The sequence below is a fragment of the Chiloscyllium punctatum genome, chromosome 23 (assembly GCF_047496795.1).
Source record: "Chiloscyllium punctatum isolate Juve2018m chromosome 23, sChiPun1.3, whole genome shotgun sequence".
Lineage (NCBI taxonomy): Eukaryota > Metazoa > Chordata > Chondrichthyes > Orectolobiformes > Hemiscylliidae > Chiloscyllium > Chiloscyllium punctatum.
The window spans coordinates 70974776-70997906 of record NC_092761.1 but is presented as its reverse complement, the minus strand read 5'-3'; the positions used below and the strand labels follow the sequence as shown (position 1 = coordinate 70997906).

The 23131-nt window shown below is 37.5% G+C and overlaps 2 protein-coding genes across 6 annotated transcripts in view; one reads left to right on the top strand and one right to left on the bottom strand.

The window, feature by feature from the left end:
• The first annotated feature begins 327 nt into the window (after positions 1–327).
• LOC140493991 (mth938 domain-containing protein-like) lies at positions 328–9307 on the top strand. 3 transcript variants are annotated; one of them, XM_072592926.1, is made up of 5 exons: positions 328–389; positions 1119–1169; positions 5428–5569; positions 7045–7140; positions 8900–9307. In XM_072592926.1, exons 3-5 carry the CDS (start codon positions 5438–5440, stop codon positions 9038–9040), a joined length of 369 nt encoding a protein of 122 aa, XP_072449027.1. In that variant the 5' UTR covers positions 328–389; positions 1119–1169; positions 5428–5437; the 3' UTR covers positions 9041–9307. The 3 variants fall into 3 exon arrangements, with proteins under 3 accessions (XP_072449027.1, XP_072449029.1, XP_072449028.1); XM_072592927.1 differs by having other exon boundaries at positions 335–389; positions 1116–1169; XM_072592928.1 differs by lacking the exon at positions 1119–1169 and having other exon boundaries at positions 332–389.
• A 5126-nt stretch (positions 9308–14433) lies between these two features.
• Positions 14434–23131, bottom strand: part of clmpa (CXADR like membrane protein a) — a 129947-nt gene continuing 121249 nt past the window's right edge. For all 3 annotated transcript variants that reach the window (XM_072593166.1, XM_072593163.1, XM_072593165.1), the window contains one exon: positions 14434–22244. In XM_072593166.1, the coding sequence (XP_072449267.1) occupies positions 21959–22244 (286 nt within the window). In that variant the 3' untranslated portion in view covers positions 14434–21958. The remainder of the gene's footprint in view (positions 22245–23131) is intronic.

Genomic DNA, 23131 nt, shown 5'->3' with positions numbered 1-23131 from the left:
ATGAAATTGTGGATGCTTGTTGTAAAAATCCACCTCTTCCACTAATACCTTTGGGGGGGCTAAGCTGCCATCCTTACCTGGTCTAACCTACATGTGACTCCAGACCCACAGCCATGTGGCTGAATCTTAACTGCCCTCTGGGCAATTAGGGATGGGCAATAAATGCTGGCTTGGCCAGCGTTGCCCTCATTCTGTGAATGAATATTTTTAAAATGCAGATAAATTCTGTTTATGCAGCATTGATGAGAGATGCTGCTGGGTTGAAAGGGTGAATGAATGGGCTTGCGATGGAAGTATTTTGCGAGATGTTACTATGACAACGGTGGGTGTGGTTCTGAGGACAAGGGGCTGGTCTCCAGAAATCTGAGCTTCACCTCGGCTGCCGGGAGGTGAGTGCAGGGAGGGAGTTTTCAAGTTGCTGCTGATGGGAGTCCGCCCCCGGCCGGGAGGAGGGTCTATCAGCTACCGGACCGTATGAGCCTCTTCCCCCGGCCTGAGGTTCGGGTGGGAGGGATAGGTCGCTGAGCTACTCTCGGTGTCCTCCAGTACCCCGGGACCACCTCTCGCTTCACCAAATACACCAGTACATGTACAAACTCGCTGGTCAGCCCAGCTGACAGGAGAAATCACATTCGACATGGAACATTACTGCAGGGATCAGTTGCCACGTTGGCAACTTTCTGGATTCATTTCCAGAAACAGAAGGAAAACTGCACCAGTTCTGGCAGCTTGCCAAGTCCTAATGTTGTATAAATTTCCACGCCTGCAACGCCTTTTTTTCCCCCAGTGACTTTGTTGTCGTCTTTACTGGGTTATTTAGGATACGGTATTACTATTTAAATGGACGACTTTCAGGTGCATTTTACAAATATGAAGACTTCTAATTATTATTTATGCCAATTAATTACTTTATTTTAATGGAATGGGAATTTCAGGCGAACTCCCTGCTGCTATTAAAATAACTCTACATTAACTACTTGTGGACTTGGAAATATTTAAACGTTGCTTGTGTCATTTTGTACGATTATCTTAAGTTACTCTTCTGTGTCTTTCTTGACATTTTCCGGTTATCTGATATGAATTCATGTGAAATCGAAATTTCTGGAACCGTTCGGCAGGACTGGCATTTTCTGTGACCAGCAAAACGAAAACTCAACTTGACTTCAATGGTGAGGAAATTTCTAACAGTAATTAGGCATGTGATAAAGTTCCCCATGGTAGGCTCATTCATAAAGTTAGGAAGTATGGGATACAGGGAGATTTGGCTATCTGGATTCAGAATTGGTTGGCTGACAGAAGGCAGAGAGTGGTTGTAGATGGGAAGTATTCTGCCTGGAGGTCAGTGTTGAGTGGGGTCCCACAGGGCTCTGTTCTTGGACCTCTGCTCTTTGTAGTTTTTATAAATGACTTGGATGCGGAGGTTGAGGGGTGGGTTAGTAAATTTGCAGATGACACTGAGGTTGGAGGTTCATCGATAGACTGGAGGGCTACTGCAGGCTGCAGCGTGACATAGATAGGATGCAGAGCTGGGCTGAGAAATGGCAAATGGACTTCAACCTGGATAAATGCGAAGTGATGCATTTTGGAAGGTTGAACTCGAATGCTGAATATAGGATTAAAGACAAGATTCTTGGCAGTGTGAAGGAACAGAGGGATCTGTGTGTGCAAGTACATAGATCCCTCAAAGTTGCCACCCAAGTGGATAAGGTTGTTAAGAAAGCATATGGTGTTTTGGCTTTCATTAACAGAGGGATTGAGTTTAAGAGCTGCGAGGTTTTGCTGCAGCTCTACAAGTCCCTGGTGAGACCACACTTGGAATATTGTGTCCAGTTCTGGTTGCCCTACTATAGGAAAGATACAGAGGCTTTAGAGAGGGTGCAAAGAAGGTTTACCAGGATGCTGCCTGGACTGGAGGGCTTGCCTTATGAAGAAAGGTTGAATAAGCTCAGACTTTTCTCTCTGGAGAGAAGGAGGAAGAGAGGAGACCTGATTGAGGTATACAAAATAAAGAGAGGAATAGATAGAATCAATAGCTAGAGACTTTTCCCCAGGGCAGGATTGACTGGTACGAGAATTCATAGTTTGAAGATATTAGGAGGAAGGTAGGTTCTTTATGCAGAGAGTTGTGAATGCATGGAATGCATTGCCAGCTGTGGTGGTGAAAGCAGAATCATTGGGGACATTCAAGTGACTGCCGGACATGTACATGGATAGCAGTAAGTTGAGGGCTGTGTAGGTTAAGTTATTATATTTGACATGAGGATTAAATCTCAGCACAACATCGTGGGCCAAAGGGCCTGTTCTGTGCTGTACTTTTCTATGTTCTATAATTGGGGACAACATTAATATATAAATGGAGAAAAACAGGTTAATTAAGGAAAGTCAGCAGGAATTTCTTAAGGGAAAATTATGTTTAACTTTCTTTTTTGAAGAGATCAGAAAGAATTACAAGGAAGTAATGCTGGAATTCACGCAAAGGGCCACTATTGGAAACAACATTCCCTCTTGGCTACGCAGCTGCTGGGAACCTCCATGGATGTCGATCAATTTGCTAAAGCATGGTTTCAGCGTCCATAAGCTTCAGCTGTGCATGAACCTTGAAGAACTGCGCAGCAGCAAGAAAAGTTACAGGAACAGCGATTGGAACCCTTGATTTTCCTGATTTATACTCGTGGCCTAGATCTCAGTACAGTTCCAACAATTGCAAAATGTGAGGAGATTGTTTAGAAATCGAAAACAGCATAGACATGGAATTGGTGAACAAGTGGCAGTTAAAGCTCATGAGAAATGTGAAGTGATTAATTTTGATAGGAAAAATGTTGTGAGACAATAAATTAAAGTATGTGAGAGGTGTGGTGAAAAGGATGTGAAGGATGTAGAAGAGATTCACAAAAACCATTCAGGGATGAAGAACTTCAGCTAAAGTTGAAGAAGTCAAGACTATGATCCTTGGAGAAGAGATGCTTTGAGCTGAGGTATTCTAAATCGTGAGGGGTCAACAGAGGTGATGGGGATAAATTGTCTTAACTCATGAAAGGATGAAGAACAACAGGACACAGATTTAAAGCAATTGGCAAAGGAAGTAAAAGCAATATGAGAAAAAGCTTTTTCATGCAGTGTATGGATAAAGTCTGGAATGCAATGTCTAAAAGTGTAATGAAAACAAGTTCAATCAAGGCTCAATTAGAGACCTATTGCAAACACAATGGGCCAAATTACCTTTTTGTGTACTTGTAACAATAATGTGATTCTAAAAGTTAATATACTAACTTTTCAGTGAAGCTTTTGGTCAGCTGCTGTGAACTTTCACTTTAGCTCAATGTCAAAAGTATTTGTTGATGACTAGTTAAGCATCCAGAGATGTTTTAATGTGGTAAAATTGCTAGTTAATACAAGTAGTTGTTCTGAAACAAATAGTGAAAGAATGAAACAATAGTCACTGGCAAAGACTGTCGAAATATACCAATCACAAGATATCCTGAGCTGGAGAGATGTACTGAGTAAGGTGCTACAGGAATCAGCGCTGGATCTTCATAATTAATTTGTCGAAACAACTTGGATTCAGAAAAAGGAAATATTATTTATTAAAATTCACAGAAGACACTCAGCTGGAGCAGGTGGACAACTGAGGCATCCATTGAATGAAAGAAGCACATAGATAACATTGACAAGTAAGCAGAGCAATCATAGATAAAATTTGGTGACCTATTTCATCTTGGCTGAAAGAGTGAGACACACATTCAAATGATAATGAACATAAAAGGAGAAAGTCTGAAAGAGATCTGGAAGCAATGGCCTATTTGACATGTGTAGTTATTTGCACAACAAATACAAATAATGATGAGTAATTCTATCAAATTAATAAATTTATGTAAGGAGCAAAGATTAATAGTTGAATCGCATGGAAAAGTAAAGACAAGGGAGGTCACCATTCCATTTTGTTTATTCTCTCATAACTGAATTACAAAAATTGTAAGCTAGATAAATGTAGACGGTAGGGAGATGAGGCCATATAAACTCATTTAAGAATGAAGGGAACATCAAAAATATAAATGCATTAATTTTAGTCAAATGTTTGTTGAACACAAGGGTACATGGGCACAAAAGCAAAAGGCAAGATCAAGACTTAGTATCTGGAACCACTTTATCACACGAAGCATGATTCACACCTGTGCCGGCATTCAGGCTAGTGTGTGCAGAAGAAAACTCAACAATTAATCAAGATATATTTTGATGATGTGACTTCAGTAATCATAGGTTTATATGAAAGATTTGATGTGTTTGGATAAAATGGCTTCACACTTATGTAGTATCTGTTCAGTTGTAACTATTATTATTTCCATTATCATTTTCTTCCTCTTCTTTTGGGAGAGAATGGCTCCAGCTCAAGCCAGTTGATGCCAGTATTGCTTCAGTGTCTCACTCAACTGACTTATTCAAATGTGAACATAGTAAGCAGGCAAACTAGTCAGCCATCAGGATGATCACAGCCTGATCCTATTGTTATCCAATGTTCAAACTCCCCTCATTAAGAGTCCAAAATATGTAAGCCTCTCTCTTGAACAATTGCTTTAAGATACATTATTGCTTAGAGAACTAAGAGCTCCTGTTGCTTAGATCGTGCACATAGTTATCTGTAAATGCAAGTTGTGATCTGAGTTGTTAAATCTGAATGAGATATTAAAATAAACCGAACCAATGCCACCTAATTTACTTATTACAATTAAGCAGAAATATGATAATATGTGACCATGTAATTGGCTTATTTTTTGAAGTAATCTAATATTATAAAGAGAAAGCACATGATTGACTTGAAAGTTCAACACAATCTGGTACCTTACAGTCTGGAAACCTTTGAGGTTCAACATAGGTTGCTGGCCTTCCTAAATGCAGATGTATTGACACTTAAAAAAAAGCAATGGTTTAAGAAAACAGCACACCTTCTAAAGCCAATCATTAATCGAGGTTAAATGCTGGCTTGGTCAGTGAAGCCCACATTCCCAAATTAATTTATAAAAAAATGGACCAGAGTGGGTTAATCAAGTTCAGAAAGAGCAGTGGCAAGGGTTCCTCACTATCCTGGGACAGGAAAAGGAACAACTGTAAGATTCCTGTTGATGTTCTCTTTATCTTTTTCTGATCAAACAATTGACGAACATTCGCTGTCTGGGCCTACACAAGTAGAGTAGTTTCTTTGGAGGTCTACATCTGTTGATCCATACCCGGGCATGAGAAGAAAGCCATCCAAGAAAAAACAAGATAAACAAATCTCTATAATAATTAATCCCTCTGCTGAAAGTGCTAATGCCAAACATTCCAGTGATTCATTTAGTCAAAAGCTTCGAACTGTATTTCAGACCAAATTGAAACTTTACAAAATCTGAAGTTGCTTTGGAAGCTTAAATGTTTGTTTTCCTCTCCCAATAGTGAGTGAACCATGACTTCACCAGCTATTGCCTCATTAAGGTGGGGCGAAATGAAGGTTGAGGGCAGTGATACTAGATACAAAGATTGTAAAGTCTGGCCAGGAGGAAACCGAACATGGGACTGGAGAGAGACAGGAACTCGTGTGAGTAAAGATTTACTCAAAACTGTTGAAAGTCATAGTAATCCAGCAAACTGTAGTTTAAAACAGTATCATTTGTACATATTGTCCGCCGTTGGATTGTATGAAAGGATGTCGTCTACAGTGAGAAGGGTTTTGTGTAGTACAATGTGCGCTGTGAACATTGATCCATAGAGTTCTTCTATCAATTCCATGTTCTGACGTTATAATGTTTGCAGTCGAATAATTTACTTTAAATTCAAGAAAATTCCTATCAAACAAAAACAACAAAAAAAATACACTAAAATAGAAACTAGTTCTGAAGAAGGATCACTGGACTCAAAATGTTAACTTTGCTTTCTCTTGATAGATGCTGCTGGACCTGCTGAGTTTCTCTGGAGCTTTTTTGTTTTTATAACATGAACACAATCTTCAGCCTAAACTAGTGCTTCATAAAGCTTTTCACACAATGATGCCATTTCAAGACTTGACAATTGTCATGGCCCCTCAGTAAGAATTAGGAAGTGGAAGGGGGACTGCAAGACTGAGATCACAGCTGTAATCGCTTGGTCGAAACTCTAAGATGGCCATTGCTGTCTCAAGAGCTCAACCTCAAAACTTTAGCTCACAATCCCACATAGTGTCCTGATCCCCACTTTGGGACTCTGAACCTAAACAATAGATACTCAATAAACAGCATTAAACTATTGTATTTAACATTTAAAGGAGATACTTGCAACAATACATAAGTGCAAGGCAGAAATAATATTGATGCATGTCAATGTATTCTTTATACTTAAAGCTCTCTAGTTACACTACTTTCATCCTTTTTTCGACACTGTCACTGAAATGCATTTTGCCTATTATTTTTTTCCTTGTGCATGTATGTTTTCATCTGTTCAGTATGGTGACATTCTGTATGTCTTTCAGATATAAAAAAATTCTATGAATTCAAGTTTTTGGTTGAAATATATCTGTGGTGTCTATGACCATTTTCTTTCCTGATTATACTTTGTTGGAAAATTTTACCAGAGAAACCAGAACACTTTAATTACCCTTGTGAATCTAGTTTTTTTTTAAATGGTAATCGAATGGTCTCCTTTATGGTCAAGTGCATGTGCTAAGAATTGCTGCCATGTTGAGTTTTAGCACTTCTATATAGGGCCTGACCTATAGCCAATTAGCACATTGGCACCTTTTAGCTGAAATGAGCCCTGATGGTTGAATTCTCAAAGTGTATTCCAGGAGTTTATTTATGTGACTAGTTTCTGTATGGCTTATCTCTGGAGACCAAAATATTGTAGAATGGGACATGTACAATATTTTAATGGGAAGGCTTCTGAGCTTTGAGGCTTTCAACAATCACTGCACCTACCATTCAAAACCACCAGCTGAAGAGAACTTAATAAGCCCTGAAAACCCTTAGTGAATAAAAAAAAAGTTTCTGATTTTGTGGAATTGTAGTTTGTGCTTTAAGTCTTGACCCCATGTTTTTACAGCATACACCTGGAATTCAACCAGCTGATGTTAATGAAATTGTTAACAAAGGTATTCAGACACTAGTAATTGGAAGGGGAATGGACGAAGCATTGCAAGTAAGTATTGTGTGTTTTCAGAGAATTATAAGTTTTGAACAAAAGACTCATTAAGCTTCACTTGCTGTTGGTTTTGAGGTCATTATCTTTTTTTGAGATGTATTTTCTTCTTCACAGTCCATTCATTAGACCATTTTTTTCAGAGTTGGACATAAAAATGACTCATTGACAATCGTGCTTATATGAAGCACTAGAGTGTGTGTGTGTGTGTATGTATGTATATATATATATATATATATATATATATATAAAATTTATCTGAATATTTTAAAGGCACGACTGTCAGTTTTAAAATTCACTTATGGGACATCAGAAAGGCCAATGTTTATTATCTATCACTTGCTTTTGAGAAGATTATACCAAGCTGATTTCTTAAACCTCTGCAGCTCATTTGGTTCTAAATACCGCAACAAAGCTAATTCAGCTCTTCTGCTTTTCCTGCTACAATTGGATAGCTTCCTACATCATTTTAGAGAGCTGTTCAGATTCAACCACGTTGTTGTGGGATCTGAATCTGTGTCTCCAGAGAATTAAACTATTAGTCTAGTAACATCACCACTACAATATCCATTCCTTTATTATTAACCTTTAGTAACCATAAAGTTGTATACAAGTATCCATTTGATAATCTTCATAGAGCAAGTTTGCTGCTACAGGAAATTAGCCAGAAATTCCTCTGAATCCCTTTGGAATGCTATGGTAAACCAAGAAGCATCAGACTGCTGATCACTAGTTATAATAAAGAAGACCCTGAGATTAAAATATCAATAGATATGTCAGATCACGCTCATCCAATCCAACATCTTGCACTACACTACTGAATATATAATGATGCCAGTAAGGTAGGCCTCAGCCTTGGCTCAGCAGCGACTGACTCCCCTTGTGTCAGAACATTCAGGGTTTAGGCTCCACTACAAAGTAAATATGTAATCACAGCTGGGGCCCTCTTGTGTAGTGGTAGCGACTGAGTTCAAGTTCCATCTGCTCCCGAAGTGTATAATAACATCTCTGAACAGGTTGATTAGAAAAATAGGTTGAATAAAAAATTATAATCACAGCAGACAGTTCAGTCCGGTACTTGGGGAATGTTGCCTTTTCAAGTTTTCAGCTTGTTAAATCAAATGTTACCAGTTTTTTAAAAAAGTTGAGTGAATTTGACCTATCATCAAGCTAAATTTACTAACATCTCTAGATTATAAAATGGGGGTTAGAGCATCAGAAAAGTTTATTTGATTCATTATATCCATGCTGGCCCACACCTAGACAAACTCAAATTGTTCTGTTTCCCTACCTTTCCCTGTACCCCTATTTTATTTTCCTCATCAGGTGCTTGTCAAATTCTCTTTTCAACATCCCCACTATAGTTGCTTCAACCCTATTCTCATTACAGGAACTATTCACTGCATTTAGAAAATACTCATGGTGGTTACTTTTTGATCTTATGCTGGGAATTATTAGTTGCCATCACTTTACTATCACACTGAATTTAAATGGAATATGAATGGATTTTCCAGATGGTATCCAGTGTTTTTAAAAAAGTGCTACTTTGGAAATGAGTGTACTAGTCATCCTGGAGCTCGCATTTAAGTTGTACAAGACAAGTCAGACCAGTATGCATCTTTTTTTTTTAAGTTATCCATCTGTGAAACGGCTATCAATTGAATTGTTATGGATTCAGATTTGATCCAAATCAGTAATGAGCACAATTTCTTTCATTGAAGAGGCATCATGGAAATCTAACTTGCAATGTTGATTTTAGGTGCCTGAAGCAACTCTGTCCTTCATCAGAAGTAAGGGTATTGATCCTGTGGTTCTCCAAACAGAGAAAGCTGTGCAGCAGTACAACAAACTAGTGAAGGAAGGTGTTGCCGTTGGAGGAATTTTCCATTCAACCTGCTGAAGCATCCAAGGACTACAGGAGAATATTTTGTTCTGTTTTAGATCATAGTTTTAGCACTCTGTTATGATATTTCATGCACAATACAAAAGCACATTACTTTTCAGAACACAAACTTCGAGTTAGAGCAGATTTTGAAAATGATGTAAACAATTAACACTATTCAGTGGCCTACTTTTGCAACTAAAATGATTGTTTGGACTACAATAGGCCAATGCTTGAATTTTTCCCCTGTTTGAATGAATAATAAATGTTCCTTGCTACTTCCAACTAATGTTTATGTTGAACTCCATTGTGTATCAGCGCTTGTCTTGGATGTCACATGCATTGGCTTATTCAGTGTTTTGAATGTTATTATTGAGTATTATTTATCTTGTTTATATATAGCCCAGAATTGTGTGCACTGGATATTTATCTCTTTGATTAGAATTGACTCTGGGCAATGGAGTTAATGATAAGACCTCAATACCTTTGCTGCAACCTACTGATAATGTGAAAGTCAACGGATCCAACCACATTTTAACTGTCCCCATCAGTAAGCACCAGCTGTAACTATGATAACTTTGGCATATCTGTCCTGAAGGTTATTAGAGTATCAAGAAGACAAAACCCTTGCACAGTAACCATAACAGAAATGCTTCATAAGCAAATACAGCAGTCTCCTGGACAGAACATCATCTACACTTCCCACGAGTCACGTTTCACAATCGCACATATACTTTATTCCAAGTATTTCATAGAATCATAGGATGGTTGTAGCACAAAAGGAGGTCATTTGGGTTGTTAAATCCATGCAATCTTTTCACCAGCTACACGAATGACTTCTCAAATATCACAGCTTGAAGGATTTGGAGATTCATACAACACTGTACTAGGTACATTGTTACTTTGCTCTCAGCCCACATCAGTTTGTTTAACATTTCCACAATAAAGTTTGCTGCAAAAATTGTTGACAAATGATATCTCATATGGGCTGCTGGGTAATCTTTAACACAACCTTATTTAAATTAATTTCTCAATTACAAAAATATGTCTGGTGCTGCATTTAAGGACGTTATTGGGCACATTAATTGTCTAATGGCAATAGGAGAAAGCTGAGATAAATTCTAAAGGATTCATTAGAGTGGAAGAAATCGGTGCATTCTAAAAATGTTTGACCTATAATTTGAAAAGACTAACCTATAGAGCATATTCAAATAAATTTTAGTTTCAAGTTGCTTTGACATTGACTCACCAAGCCTGGTGTAATTGAGGTAACGCCATGACCTAAATTATTTTCTGGGAAGCCACTTGTAATTTGGAAAGTAATGAATCAACTAAAATGTAAGTGTTCCCATCAGTAGCACCAGCTGTAGCCATAACAACTTATTTGCTACAACTGCCCATAAGGAATCTGGAACATCTAGAGAACAGAAAACCTTCACGCAGTAGTTGAATGTAATATTCCAGCAAGAAAGTATCATTCTGGTTTTACTGGGTGTGATTTGTAAATTTGCTGCCATTAAAAAAAACAAGATTGAGAAATCTGCTTTTCCAATTGAGTAAAAATTGAAAAGTTTCCTGTTACTTATATTCAGAACACTTGCGGGTCTGACTGCAATGATTCAATTGCTCTTGAATGACGTGTTTTCTTACAAACAGTGTTACCCCAATCTGGCTAAAGGTGACCTTGGATTAGTAAAGTGGAGATGCTTTTCAAAATTTGAAAGGTTTAATCAGCTAATTACAATACAACGAATATAAGTTTCGGAACAGGATTATTACAGCCCATCAAGCTTGCTCTGCCATTCAATAGAATTATGTTTAATTTACATTTTTAACTTCATTTTCTTGCCTCTGAACAAAAATCGGACTATCTCAGCCTTAAATATCTTAATAGTTGAGCCCCTGAGGTAGAAAATTTCAAAGATTCATAACCCTCAAAAGACATGTCTCCTTAGCCCAGTACTATGTTATCCTAAGTTATCTTAAGTTATCCTCCTTGTTCTGAGATGCAGCAACCAGTCAATGGCTACCCTGTCAAATCTTGTCAAAACCTGAATGGTTCACTGCATTGCCGGAAAGTAAGATAATCTAAATGCCCTAGAATGTGCCTTTATCTTCTACCAGAACTTGAATAGGGTTATTTCAACTCATGTTCTGATTTACACAGTAAAGATTTACTGAAAAATATAAATTGCTGAACAGGTTAAAAAAAATCTTTGCGATCTATCCTAATGGCAATGTGGCATTCTTTTTTTTACAGAAAACCATACAGATAAACAACTATAGATACTTTGTTTCCACAACCTAGAAAGAAGCCACCCACTGATTAAAGTCCTCCTGGTCTCAACTTAAACAAATACATACAGGCCATCCTTTAAAATACAGTCACTTTAGTTTAGTACCAGAGGACTGGAGGATTGCAAATATTGTGCCCTTGTTCAAGAAGGGCAGTAAAGATGACCCAGGTATAATTATAGACCAGCATCTGCAGTCCTCACTTTCTCCTTATAGACCAGTGAGCCTTACGTCTGTTGTAGGAAAAGTTTCAGAAAGAAGAGATGGGATTTATAAAAATCTAGCAAGCCACAATTTGATTTCAGATAGTCAACATGGTTTCATCAAGGGCAGGTCATGTCTCACAAACTTCCTTGAGTTTTTTGAGAAGGTGACCAAGCAGGTGGATGAGGGTAGGGCAGTTGATGTGGTGTACATGGATTTCAGTAAGGTCTTTGATAAGGTTCCAGGTGGTAGGCTGTTGGAGAAAATGCAGAGGCATGGGATTAAGGGTGATTTAGCAGATTGGATTAGAAATTGGTTTTCTGTTAGAAGGCAGCGAGTGGTGGTTGATGGAAAATATTCAGCCTGGAGCCCGGTTACTAGTGGTGTGCGATAAGGATCTGTTTTGGGACCACTGCTGTTTGTCATTTTTATAAATGACTTCAATGCATACATAGGTGGATTGGTTAGTATGTTTGTAGATGACAATAAAGTCAGTGGAGTAGTGGACAGTTTGGAAGAATGTGGCAGGTTGCAAGGAGACTTGAATAAACAGCAGAATTGGGCTGAGAGATGCAAATAGAGTTCAATGCAGATAAATGTGAGGTGATTCACTTTGGAAAGAATAACAGGAAGGCAGAATACTGGGTCAATGGAAGGATTCTTGGTATTGTGGATGTGCAGAGGGATCTTGCAGTCCATGTACATAGATCCCTGAAAGTTGCCGCCCAAGTTGATAATGCTGTTCAGAAGGCATACAGTGTGTTAGTTTTATTGGTAATGGGATTGAGTTCCAGGGCCGTAATGTCATTGTGCAACAATACAAAACGGTACTGCAGCCGCATTTGGAATATTGTGTGCAGTTCTGGTTGCCCCAATACAGGGAGAATGTGTTCGCATTGGAAAAGGTGTCAAGGAGATTTACCAGGATGTTACCTGGTTTGGAGGGAAGGTCTTATGAAGAAAGGTTGAGGGACTTGGGTCTGTTCTCATTGGAAAGAAGAAGGCTAAGAGGGGATTTGATAGAGACATACAAAGTGATGAAAGGATTAGATAGGGTAGATGGTGAAAGTCTTTTTCCTAGGATGATGACATCAGCTTGTACGAGGGGCATAGCAACAAATTAAGGGGTGATAGATTTAAGACAGATGTCAGAGGCATGTTCTCAGAGAGTGGTAAGGGCGTGGAATGCCCTGCCTGCCAATGTAGTTCACTCAGCAATATTAGTGAGATTTAAACAATCCTTAGATGAGCACATGGATGATGATCGGATAATGTAGGGGGATGGTCTTAAATTAGTTCACAGGTCGGCGAAACATCAAGGGCTGAAGGGCATGTTCTGCGCTGTATTATTTATGTTCTTGTAACTGAGGATCCTGACCCCTGGTCCCATTCTATAAAATTTCCTCTTCACCCTCTCCATGACATTGACATTTTGCTTAAGATGTGTTACTGTAAATTGGGCACAGTGGAATAGCTGAGGCATAGCAAGTTATTTATAAGCATTTATCAATTTTCTTTACCTCTATTGACATAATCTTTGAGGAGAAAGTGAGGACTGCAGATGCTGGAGATCAGAGCTGAAAATGTGTTGCTGGAAAAGCGCAGCAGGTCAGGCAGCATCCAAGGAACAGGAGAATCAATGTTTCATGCTTATGCTGCCTGAGCTGCTGCGCTTTTCCAGCAACACATTTTCAGCTCTATTGACATAATAAAAGACTCAAATACTTCAATAGCTATATCATCCTGTTTATCTACTCTCAAAGATTTCTCTCCATAAACCTGTAATAATGTCTGATCTTGTAAATCCTTACTGTTTTGTTCATATTGCCACCTTCTTGTTCCTTCCAAAATTCAGTATTTTTCACATCTCTTTGCTAAATTTCAGTTGCGATGTCTTCTCATTTTACAAACCTGAATATATCTTGAAAGTCCATCAATCACTCTAAACTCACACTGTTACTTCATGAAATAACTCAAATTCATCAAACACAATTTATTTTAAATAAAACCACGCTGTCATTGATTACCATATTTCTCCAAAAGAAGTTATTTTATTCCAATTCCTGTCTCCAAATGTGTTCCCTTCACTGGCATTGTTGTGACTAGTCTATAATTACCCAGTTTATCCCTCTTTCTGAACTTTAATCCAACCTAAAGCTCCTGTCTTTGCAGCATCAAATAATTTCAATAATGTCAAACTATCAATTGTAATCAGAACTGTATGGTCTTGCAATTAACATCAATCTTTTGTAACTCTAAAAACTCTAAGTGCCTGTACTTCAGGGAAGAGGCTAAGACCCATCTGTGCAGTAACCATTCTGTGTACATGCAGTCAATTTCTCTTTCAACAATATTGTGAAAAAAACAAACATGTCAATTCCACAAGATCTGCATATACGCTTTATTCACAATCTGACAATTCTCTGACAACATAAAAGGAAGGTACTTAGATAATGTATCCTTTTTTTTTTCAATGCTCTTCCCTCCCTTTGAAGGCACTTCGTCATGTTCCAGAGGTTTCACCCATCCTCAGGTGACAGTACTTCATGCAGCAAATTGAAAAACGAGTGTTGGGAAGATATTCAATAGTGAGGAGGGCCAACATAGTACAGTCCAGCTTTGTTCACATACCATTCATATGTTTCCCAAGTCCAGATTAACTAATTGAACAACAATCAAAAATGAGAGCCTGGCTAATTTTTCCCTGAATACTGAAGCTGACTGCAATAGCCTCATTGTCATTCGCTGAGATCAGCGATCTGAGCACAGTCCAAGAATTATGTAGTTATAGTCACCCAGGGAGAAAACTATAATTCTTTATGCTTCAGTCTTACAACTTTACACTTATACATCAATGAATGTTTTGCTCCACTGGGAAAGCCTTAAAAGAAAATACAAAATCACAAGATAAATTACATTCATTATTTTATTGAAGAATATTACAACATTCAAACCAGGAAATACTGTGGTAAGTTATAAAAATATACATTTGCCCTTGAATGAAAAACTATTTACACGAATATGTGCCCCATTCTCCAAGATACAGTGTCATTTCTCTTATACTATGCAATGAAATGTTTGCATGCATTGTACACAACATTTTAAAGATAATCCCTTATAGACCTTTTTTTAAATCTAACTGAAGTACTTAGAGCAAAAGAAATTTAAAATAAAAAGACAAAAAGTACCACAGAGTGCAATCGTCACTGAGTTTTCTTTATCCCTTTGAGTGTAGCACAATGATTTCATTTCAATAAGACAATTAAATCTCCATTTACTCAATTTTAGAGTTTTTCTTTCTAGCATATGACTATTATTCAGGACTGACTCTCAGATTTCTGCAGCAAGAATTTTTTTTCATACCTTGGACAAATAAAACATTTACACATAGTACCTATTGAACGTTAAATATAAAAGGTTTGTCTTAAATGAAATATTTCCCACTAGAGTCAGATGCAAGTTACTCTTACAGTGCTTAGTTAACATGTAGTTTGAAATACTATCAAAAAGAACAACAGAAAAGTACAGACTCCTGAACAAACAAATGCTGGCATTTAATTTACCACCAAGTGTTAGTCCAATGTAATTTTTTTAATCATTTGTTTTTAACTACAACAGCTTGCAATTAATTAGAATCCCGGATGCCTTGAGGAAAGCTGGCATCAATTATCCGAGTATCTTTACTACAATTTTATGTTAGAATTTTATTTAATCACATTAATGAATCTCTAGGTGTTATAGTTACAAACCTTGGACTATATCGTTGGTTGCTGATTATACATGAATTTCATTATCTTGTCTTAGTATGTAAATCTGTCAATGTAAAACTGTCGAGGACAGCTGGTGAGTGGAAATGGCAGTTCTGAAATCTGGCAGTATAATGTTTGTGAACAAAACCTAAAATGCACAAAGTAAGCCTTCCCTACATTTTACAAAAAGGGAATTATTGTTTCTCAAATTATTTTTGATGTGGTACAAATATAAGATTGTAACCTTCAATAAAAAAAGAAAACAATCTGTAAATTCAGAGCAGACCCATCAACAACTGAAAGAAAATCTAGGTTTATATGTTGGGTGAAGATGCTTTGTCAGCCTGGCTCTACTCTTATCAGATACCATTGGGCTTGCTATACATTACTTACCTTTCTGATTTGATTTCAAATTTCCAGCATTTTTTTTTTATCTGTTATATTTAGTGTTTAACACTTTCTAAACTATATAGTTTCTACTATTCCATTTTGTACACATCAAATTTAAAAATAAACATGCTAATATGGCAAAGATGTGCAGGAAGAGATTGGCAAATGCATGCCATGATTAAGAAAGGAAGTAAGGAAAAGCCAGGGAATTATAGACCAATGAGCCTGACATCAATGGTGGATAAGTTGTTGGAGGGCATTCTGAGAGACAGGATTTAAATGCATTTGGAAAAGCAGGGACTGATTAGAGATAATCAACATGGCTTTATGTGTTAGAAATCCTGTCTCACTAACTTGATTGAGTTTTTTGAAGAGGTGACAAATTGTGGTAGATGTCTATATGGATTGAGCAAGACATTCAACAAGGTTCCACATTGTAGACTGGTTAGTAAGGTTAGATCACATGGGATCCAGGGGGAACTAGCCAATTGGATACAAAATTGGCATGAGTGTTGGAGTCAGAGGGTGGTGGTAGAGGATTGTTTTTCAGACTAGAGGCCTGTGACCAGTAGTGTGCCACAAGGATCATCCACTGCTTTTCGTCATTTATATAAATGATTTCGAAGAGAATATAAGAGATACAGTTAGTAAGTTTGCAGATGATACCAAAATAGGTGGTGAAGAAGATTATCTCAGAGTAAAATGGAACCTTGACCAGATGGACCAAGAAGTTTCAGATGGAGTTTAATTTAGATAAGTGGGCGGTATTGCATTTTGGTTAGGCAGGTTAATTAGATTACTCACTTAAAGTGTGGAAACAGGACCTTCGGCCCAACAAGTCCGCCAAAGCGCAACCCACCCAGACCCATTCCCCTACATTTACCCCTTCACCTAACAATACAGGCAATTTAGTATGACCAATTCATCTAACCTGCACTTTTTTGGTCTGTGGGAGGAAACCAGAGCAGCCAGAGGAAACCCACACAGACATGGGGAGAATGTGCAAACTCCACACAGTCAGTCACCTGAGGTGGGAATTGAACCCAGGTCTCTGGCACTGTGAGGCAGCAGTGCTAACCACTGTGCCACCGTGCTACCTAAATGGTGGGGCCCTGGGGAGTGTTACCGAACAAAGAGACCTACAGATGAAAGCGCACAGTTCTTGGAAAGTGGAGTCACAGGTAGACAGGGTGGTGAAGAAGGCGTTTGACATGCTTGCCTTCATTTGAGTACAGGAGCTGGAATGTCATGTTGCGACTGCACAGGACAGTGGTGAGGCCACTTTTATAATACTGTGTGCAATTCTGGTCACCCTCCCATGGGAAGGATGTTGTTAAACTTCAGAGGGTGCAGAAAAGATTAACAAGGAAATTGCAGGGACTGAAGGATTTGAGTATTTGGGGGAAACTGGGCTTTTTTTAATGGAATGTCAGAGGCTTATTACAGAAGTTTATAAAACCATGAGGGTCATAGACAGAGTAAATAGACAAAGTTTTTTTTCTCTGTGGTGGGGGAATCAAAAACTAGAGGGCATAGGTGTAAGGTGAGAGGGGAAAGATTTTAAAAGGACCTGAAGTGTAACATTTTCATGCAGAAGGTAGTGCGTGTATGAAATGAGCTGCCAGAGGATGTGATGGAGTTGGATACAATTACAACATATAAAAGGCATCTGGATGGGTATATGAATATGAAGGGTTTAAAGGGGTATGGGTCAAATGCTGGCAAGTGGGATGAGGTCAGATTGGGATGTCTGGTCGGTGCAGATGAGTTGGACCAAAGGAACTCTTTCCTGTTGTATGACTCTGTGACTCTATATCTCTATAACTGGTACGTCTAAGATAATTTAAAATCAATATCAATTCCTGACACACTGGTATTAAATATACCAGAATTTAGATTGACAAAAACGATATCAGATATAGTCATGTGGGTTTGGAGAGGATTGGAGTAGATGGAGCACCACCTAAATGTCACAGTCTTCATCACAGGAGAATGGAAAATTACGGGAAGCATCACAAACTGCTCTGGTATATTTACTGTTTGCCTAATGAGCTCCAGTGGTTGAGGCCTGTCCTCACACCTCAGGAAGTCTGTATGATGTAGTGCACTCAATAGCAAGGAAAGAATGTCTTTTAAAAATGGGAAATACAGTCAATATTTTGCAGCTTTGTTATACACTTATGAACCTCCAACTTCATATTTGACTGATACAATTCAACATAAAGATAATACTTACATAAAATATTTTGAAAACTGTCCTATAATTGAGTGATAAAGCACAATTGCAAGGGAAGTGTTGGATATTTGATAGTGTTCTGATTTGGTGCTTTGTGATTATTGTAACAATAAATATCAAAGCAGTTCATAGTTGAGCATTATTTCCCCTTTTGATATGTAAAAGGCTTTTGCTTCCTATCCCTTTAAGCCAAAAATTCAAATCTTTGCTAGTTTCTGTCAGAATGTTTAAAATTAACAACAAAATCTTTCACAGATGCACTACTAACTAGTGGTTGACAGGATCTAATGCAAGGGCCTGGTAATTAATTTTCACAATTCTGAGTGAGGAAAATCAAATGAATAAACTTTGCCCTATAACAGCTGAAACCAGCAGCAAACAAATCTCCAATGGTTTTATTTTGTATGTAATTTGATTGATTGAGCAAATATAATGTCACTAATGTCCAAACATTCAGAATGTTCCTCGATTAAGTTGTACTGAGCATAACAAGATTTTGCAACTCCCTAAGCTCACTAGAGAAAATGCAATGAGCCAATATTTTCAATACTAATATCATCAAGTGCTGTATTCGAATTCCACTCTTTTAATAACAAAAACCATGGAATTTGGCTGTTCCAAACAAAAAACAGTTTTTACGCAAATATTTATGGATTAATGGATACACAGGTTTCTAACTACTTAAACATATATAAAAATAAAAGTAAACACAAAGTCCAAATCTGTTTGCATCTGTTAGAACTTCCAATTAAATTTTTCTGTCTCTTCTGAATAGATTTACACATTGAATCACTTGAGGTTTTCTCAGGCAGAAATACACTTAACTATTTATTTTTGTTTTTGAATATGCACTTACCAAATTAGCAGTTGTTTTTAATATATTTTTCAAAGTTGCTAAATTTTACTCCATCAAAATTCCCATTGTTGTTAAAGACATAGGAATACACATGCCTGCACACTACAACTTCCCCTGGTTAAGTTGTGTGGTGAATCTTAGTAAGTGGAGACCATCTGAGTTCTTACTGTGTGAATGACATGAACACAATGGCTCTGAACAGTATTTGGCCCATGTCCCTGAATTCCAATATGTTGCACAATATCCCATACATTGGACCAATGTGAATTTCTAAGCTCTACAAGTTATGAACTCCATGGTCTTTTTACAGTATTGTTAATAACGACATGTTTTTGTATTGTGTCCGCACCCAATCTTTAGGGATTATAAGTCTATTATTGAATAAAAGTCTGCATTGAAAAATACACTCTGTAAATTGCAATGTTCTTGGATGAGATTAAGCAAAAAACAATAAATCTGAAAAGTAATTATTCAACTATTTTAAGTTAATTGAGAGAAGCCAGTTTTGTAAAATCCAGTACACAGAGCCCATTGTTCAGTTAGACAAGTCATGAACCAAATAATACAATAACAGGACAAAAAATACCTTCTATTGCTATACTCCCATAAAGCTGTTCACCTCCATGATATTTTAAAGTCACTGAAAGTGTGAGATGGAAAGAGTGCAACATTTTCTAACAGGCATCAACCACCTGGATGAAGAGGGCAAACAATTGTGCATTTTCTTAATTAAGTTAAATGAACAGCACACAGGCTGAATCAGGAAGTGGAGTTTGGAGTGGATGAATGCATTGTCTAATTAATTAAATTAAAAACATGCAAAAGAGAAAACAGAGACAGAACAAAGAATTGAAGCTTGAAACAATATACAGCTAATTAAAACCTGAAGGAAGGAATCTCCCCAATAGTTTTCTTTCAGGTGTTGACTGACAACAAAATATTCACTTCTGTGTTTTGTATAGCTGCCTTCATCTGAAGGTGCAGTGGTACTTGCACATCAGTACTAACATGATATTAACCTCACTGTTACTTTGACAGCAATTTTGAGGCCATTGTCTCTACTAAGCCAGAGGCAACAAAATTTGAAATGCAAACCCTTGTATTCAAGGGAGATTTAATGCCTTTCAAATGTATAATTTTTGGCAGGCTAAAAACAACATATAAGCACATGTGGATAGTAGATAACAATAATGACAATTAGCATTGGGGCGAGGCATTTTATGAGTGATTACTAAACACCAGCAAAATGAAACAGGAAGAGAGTTGTATTGATTAATAGGTTGATTCTGGAGTTGATGGGGTTGGCTTATGAGGAGAGGCTGAGTAGATTGAGATTATATTCATTGGAATTCAGGAGAATGAGGGGGGATCTTATAGAAACATATAAAATTATGAAGGTAATCGATAAAATAGAAATAGACAGGATGTTTCCACTAGTAGGTGAAACTCGGGCAAGAGGGCATGGCCTCAAGATCAGAGAAAGCAGGTTTAGAACTGAACTGAGAAGGAACTTCTTCACCCAGAAGGTTGTGAATCTATGGAATTCCTTGCCTAGGGAAGTTGACACTACTTCAGTAATCACTTTTAAAGCTTAGGTAGATACTTCTTTGAAAAATAAAGGAATTAAGGGATATGGTGAAAATAGAGTTAAGTGGAGCTGAGTCCATGAAAAGATTAGCCATGATCTTATTGAATGGTGGAGCAAGGGCCAGAAGGTCTACTCCTAGTTCTTATGTTCTTATATTCTTATCAGGGCCACAATAGTTTCTGAAGATGATTTCTACTCCTCCCTATTCCTGTTTTTGGAAAAATCTCACTCTCTCAAAAAAACTTTGTTCTATTTCTTGACAGTGTTAAGGAAAATAGTATGTACTAGAGTTAGCAAAAAGTACATAACAAAAATTCAATAGCATCAACTAATGTTCTGTTACCCTTAATATTTCTGTTGAAATGTAATTCACTAAGTGTAATTGATATCAACCAAAGCAAGTGAAGGTGCAGTTTGATCTTCAATACAACTTGATTCATGCTATAGCAACATTTGATCACTTAATAGAGTACTTTAAAACACTAAAGGGATTTGATTGTGTAGTGATAGAGAAGATGTTCAAAACTAAAAACCATAAGTACAAAATACTGTAAAGAATTCAGAGAAACCTATTTATCAAGAGATTGGTTAATACATGAAAGTTAAAGAAGAAATAAAGTTGTGTTGTTGTCAATCATTCACCTTTGAATAGCAAAGATATTAAAAGTTGATCATAAGATATGTGCCATGCCTGTATTACTCATATGTTTCTTTGATTTAAAAGCAATAACCACATGAACTGTATGATTGTCAAGTTTGCATGAAAATCAGCCGAAAGTTTATCCCTAGTTTTTGCAGGCTCCGTACCAACTTAAATTTTGTATATCATTTGGCATAAATTGTCATTATTGGTTCATTTAAAGATATGTAACCTCTGAATTATTTTGCCAGTAGCAATATCCTCCAGTATCATTTTTACTGAGCTGTATCTAATGAAATCAGTGTTGTGGTGCCTGTATATTTTCAAATAAATGAAAATGCACTACTTATTGTGGATTCCCAGTTCAAAGATTATTCTCCATGTTATTCTTCTGAGAGTATAACATGTGCACAGCCTACAATCATAGAGGAATCCTGTTATAGCCAGTAGGTTGGGATGTCCACTGGAAAGTCCTGGTGTACATTTTACAAAACCAAAACCAGTGGCAAGCCGAGAATCTTGAATTTATCCCAGTTTTCTTTCAGAACATTCTGGAATAAGTCATTTATTTCCCCAGCTCTGGGCAACATTAAAATATCATTTGTTTCTCAACATTCCACAAGTTCAGCAAATTCAGACAGAATTCAATTAGAATTGTGTGTTTTTATATATGGGTGTCTATGTGTGTCTGTCTTTGTGTAAGAATCAGTGAAGCCAGCCTCAGAACTTCTATTGTGCAAAGCAGATTCATCTGTTCAATAGAAATCTATTTTTTTCTGGACTTTGTCCCTAATGCAATCAGTATGTGAGAAGGTGCCTAAGTAAATCAATCCTGTTTAGTCAACAAAATTCACTGATGTCAAATTTCAGACATGGGCAGGTTGCAGGTCAGACTTTCCAGCTTTAAGTTCAACTGTTTCCAAAGTTGATGAAACTTCCCAGTACATTAGTTGGAGAATATTTCCCCCCAATTAATGCTCATACAGTCTGAAAAGCTCTTGTTTGGGCAGGTATCATGACAGGAACTCCTCCCATTCTTTTCATATGTGCCTGAGTTGGCCCATTCCTATCGATAGTGGCCTCCTCTATTGGTGAGTAAGTAATAGGTGTCTTGTTCTCCTCAGTTGATGATGTTTGAGGCTGCTTGGGGTAAAGCGTTGCATTTTTGACAGAATTGACTGAACAGGAACCAGATCCCGTGCTTCCTGTCCCCACGGAAGATGGTGAGTTAATAAGCTTTGCCTTTGGCGCCTCAGCATCTTCCCTGTTCAGTGCAATGAAAAAAAAATGTTTAAAATATATAAATCAAGGTTTGAATTTGGAATGTAAAGAAGCAAAAAGTCTAGCTTTGGAACAAATTCTTAAATGGTAAAGCAGATCAATGGATTTAGTTTCTGTTTAGAATTCCCACTGCTGAGTTTTCTGAGTTTAACCACCATGAAGCAGGTAAGTGGATGCTGGTCCCTCATCACGGAAAGGAAGAATGAGACAAATGGTGAATTTCAATCATTTTTGTAACAATATGATTTGTATTTGTTTAATAGAAATATGCACACTACAAATGGTCGGCATAGCCAGCTGCTTTGAGAGTATGCAATCATTATAGAGGCTGCTCCCATTCTTCCCATATGTACCTGAGTTGGTCCATTCCTACAAATCTTGGATTCCTCTGTTGGTGAGTCAGTATTCAGTGTCTTGTGCTCCTCAGTTGAGGAGTAAAGAGTTGTTAAACACACAATGCTAATGCTTAGAGTAAAGAGTTCCATTTTTGACAGCAATATATTGAGAGTGTGGCATTCAAAAGGAAAATTATTTGAAGAAGCATTTCCTGACAGCTGTCTGCTTATGTGTTCATGGTGAGACCCAAAAGTGACATAAGGAAAAGCATTTTTATGCATTGTTAGAATCTGGAATGCATAGCCTGAGAATGTGGTTGAGGCAGATTAAAGTATGGCTTTCAAACTGGGATTCGATAAACGCCTGATGAGGAAAATCCAGCAGGCTATGATGAAAGACTGGGCACGTGGGATTAATTTAATTTGGGATTAATTAAGAGACAGGTTGGGCTGAATGGTCTCCTTCTGTTTTGTAATTATTCATTTGATTCTAATAGATATCTGAGTACACTGGTGTCTTGAACTGTATTGGAAA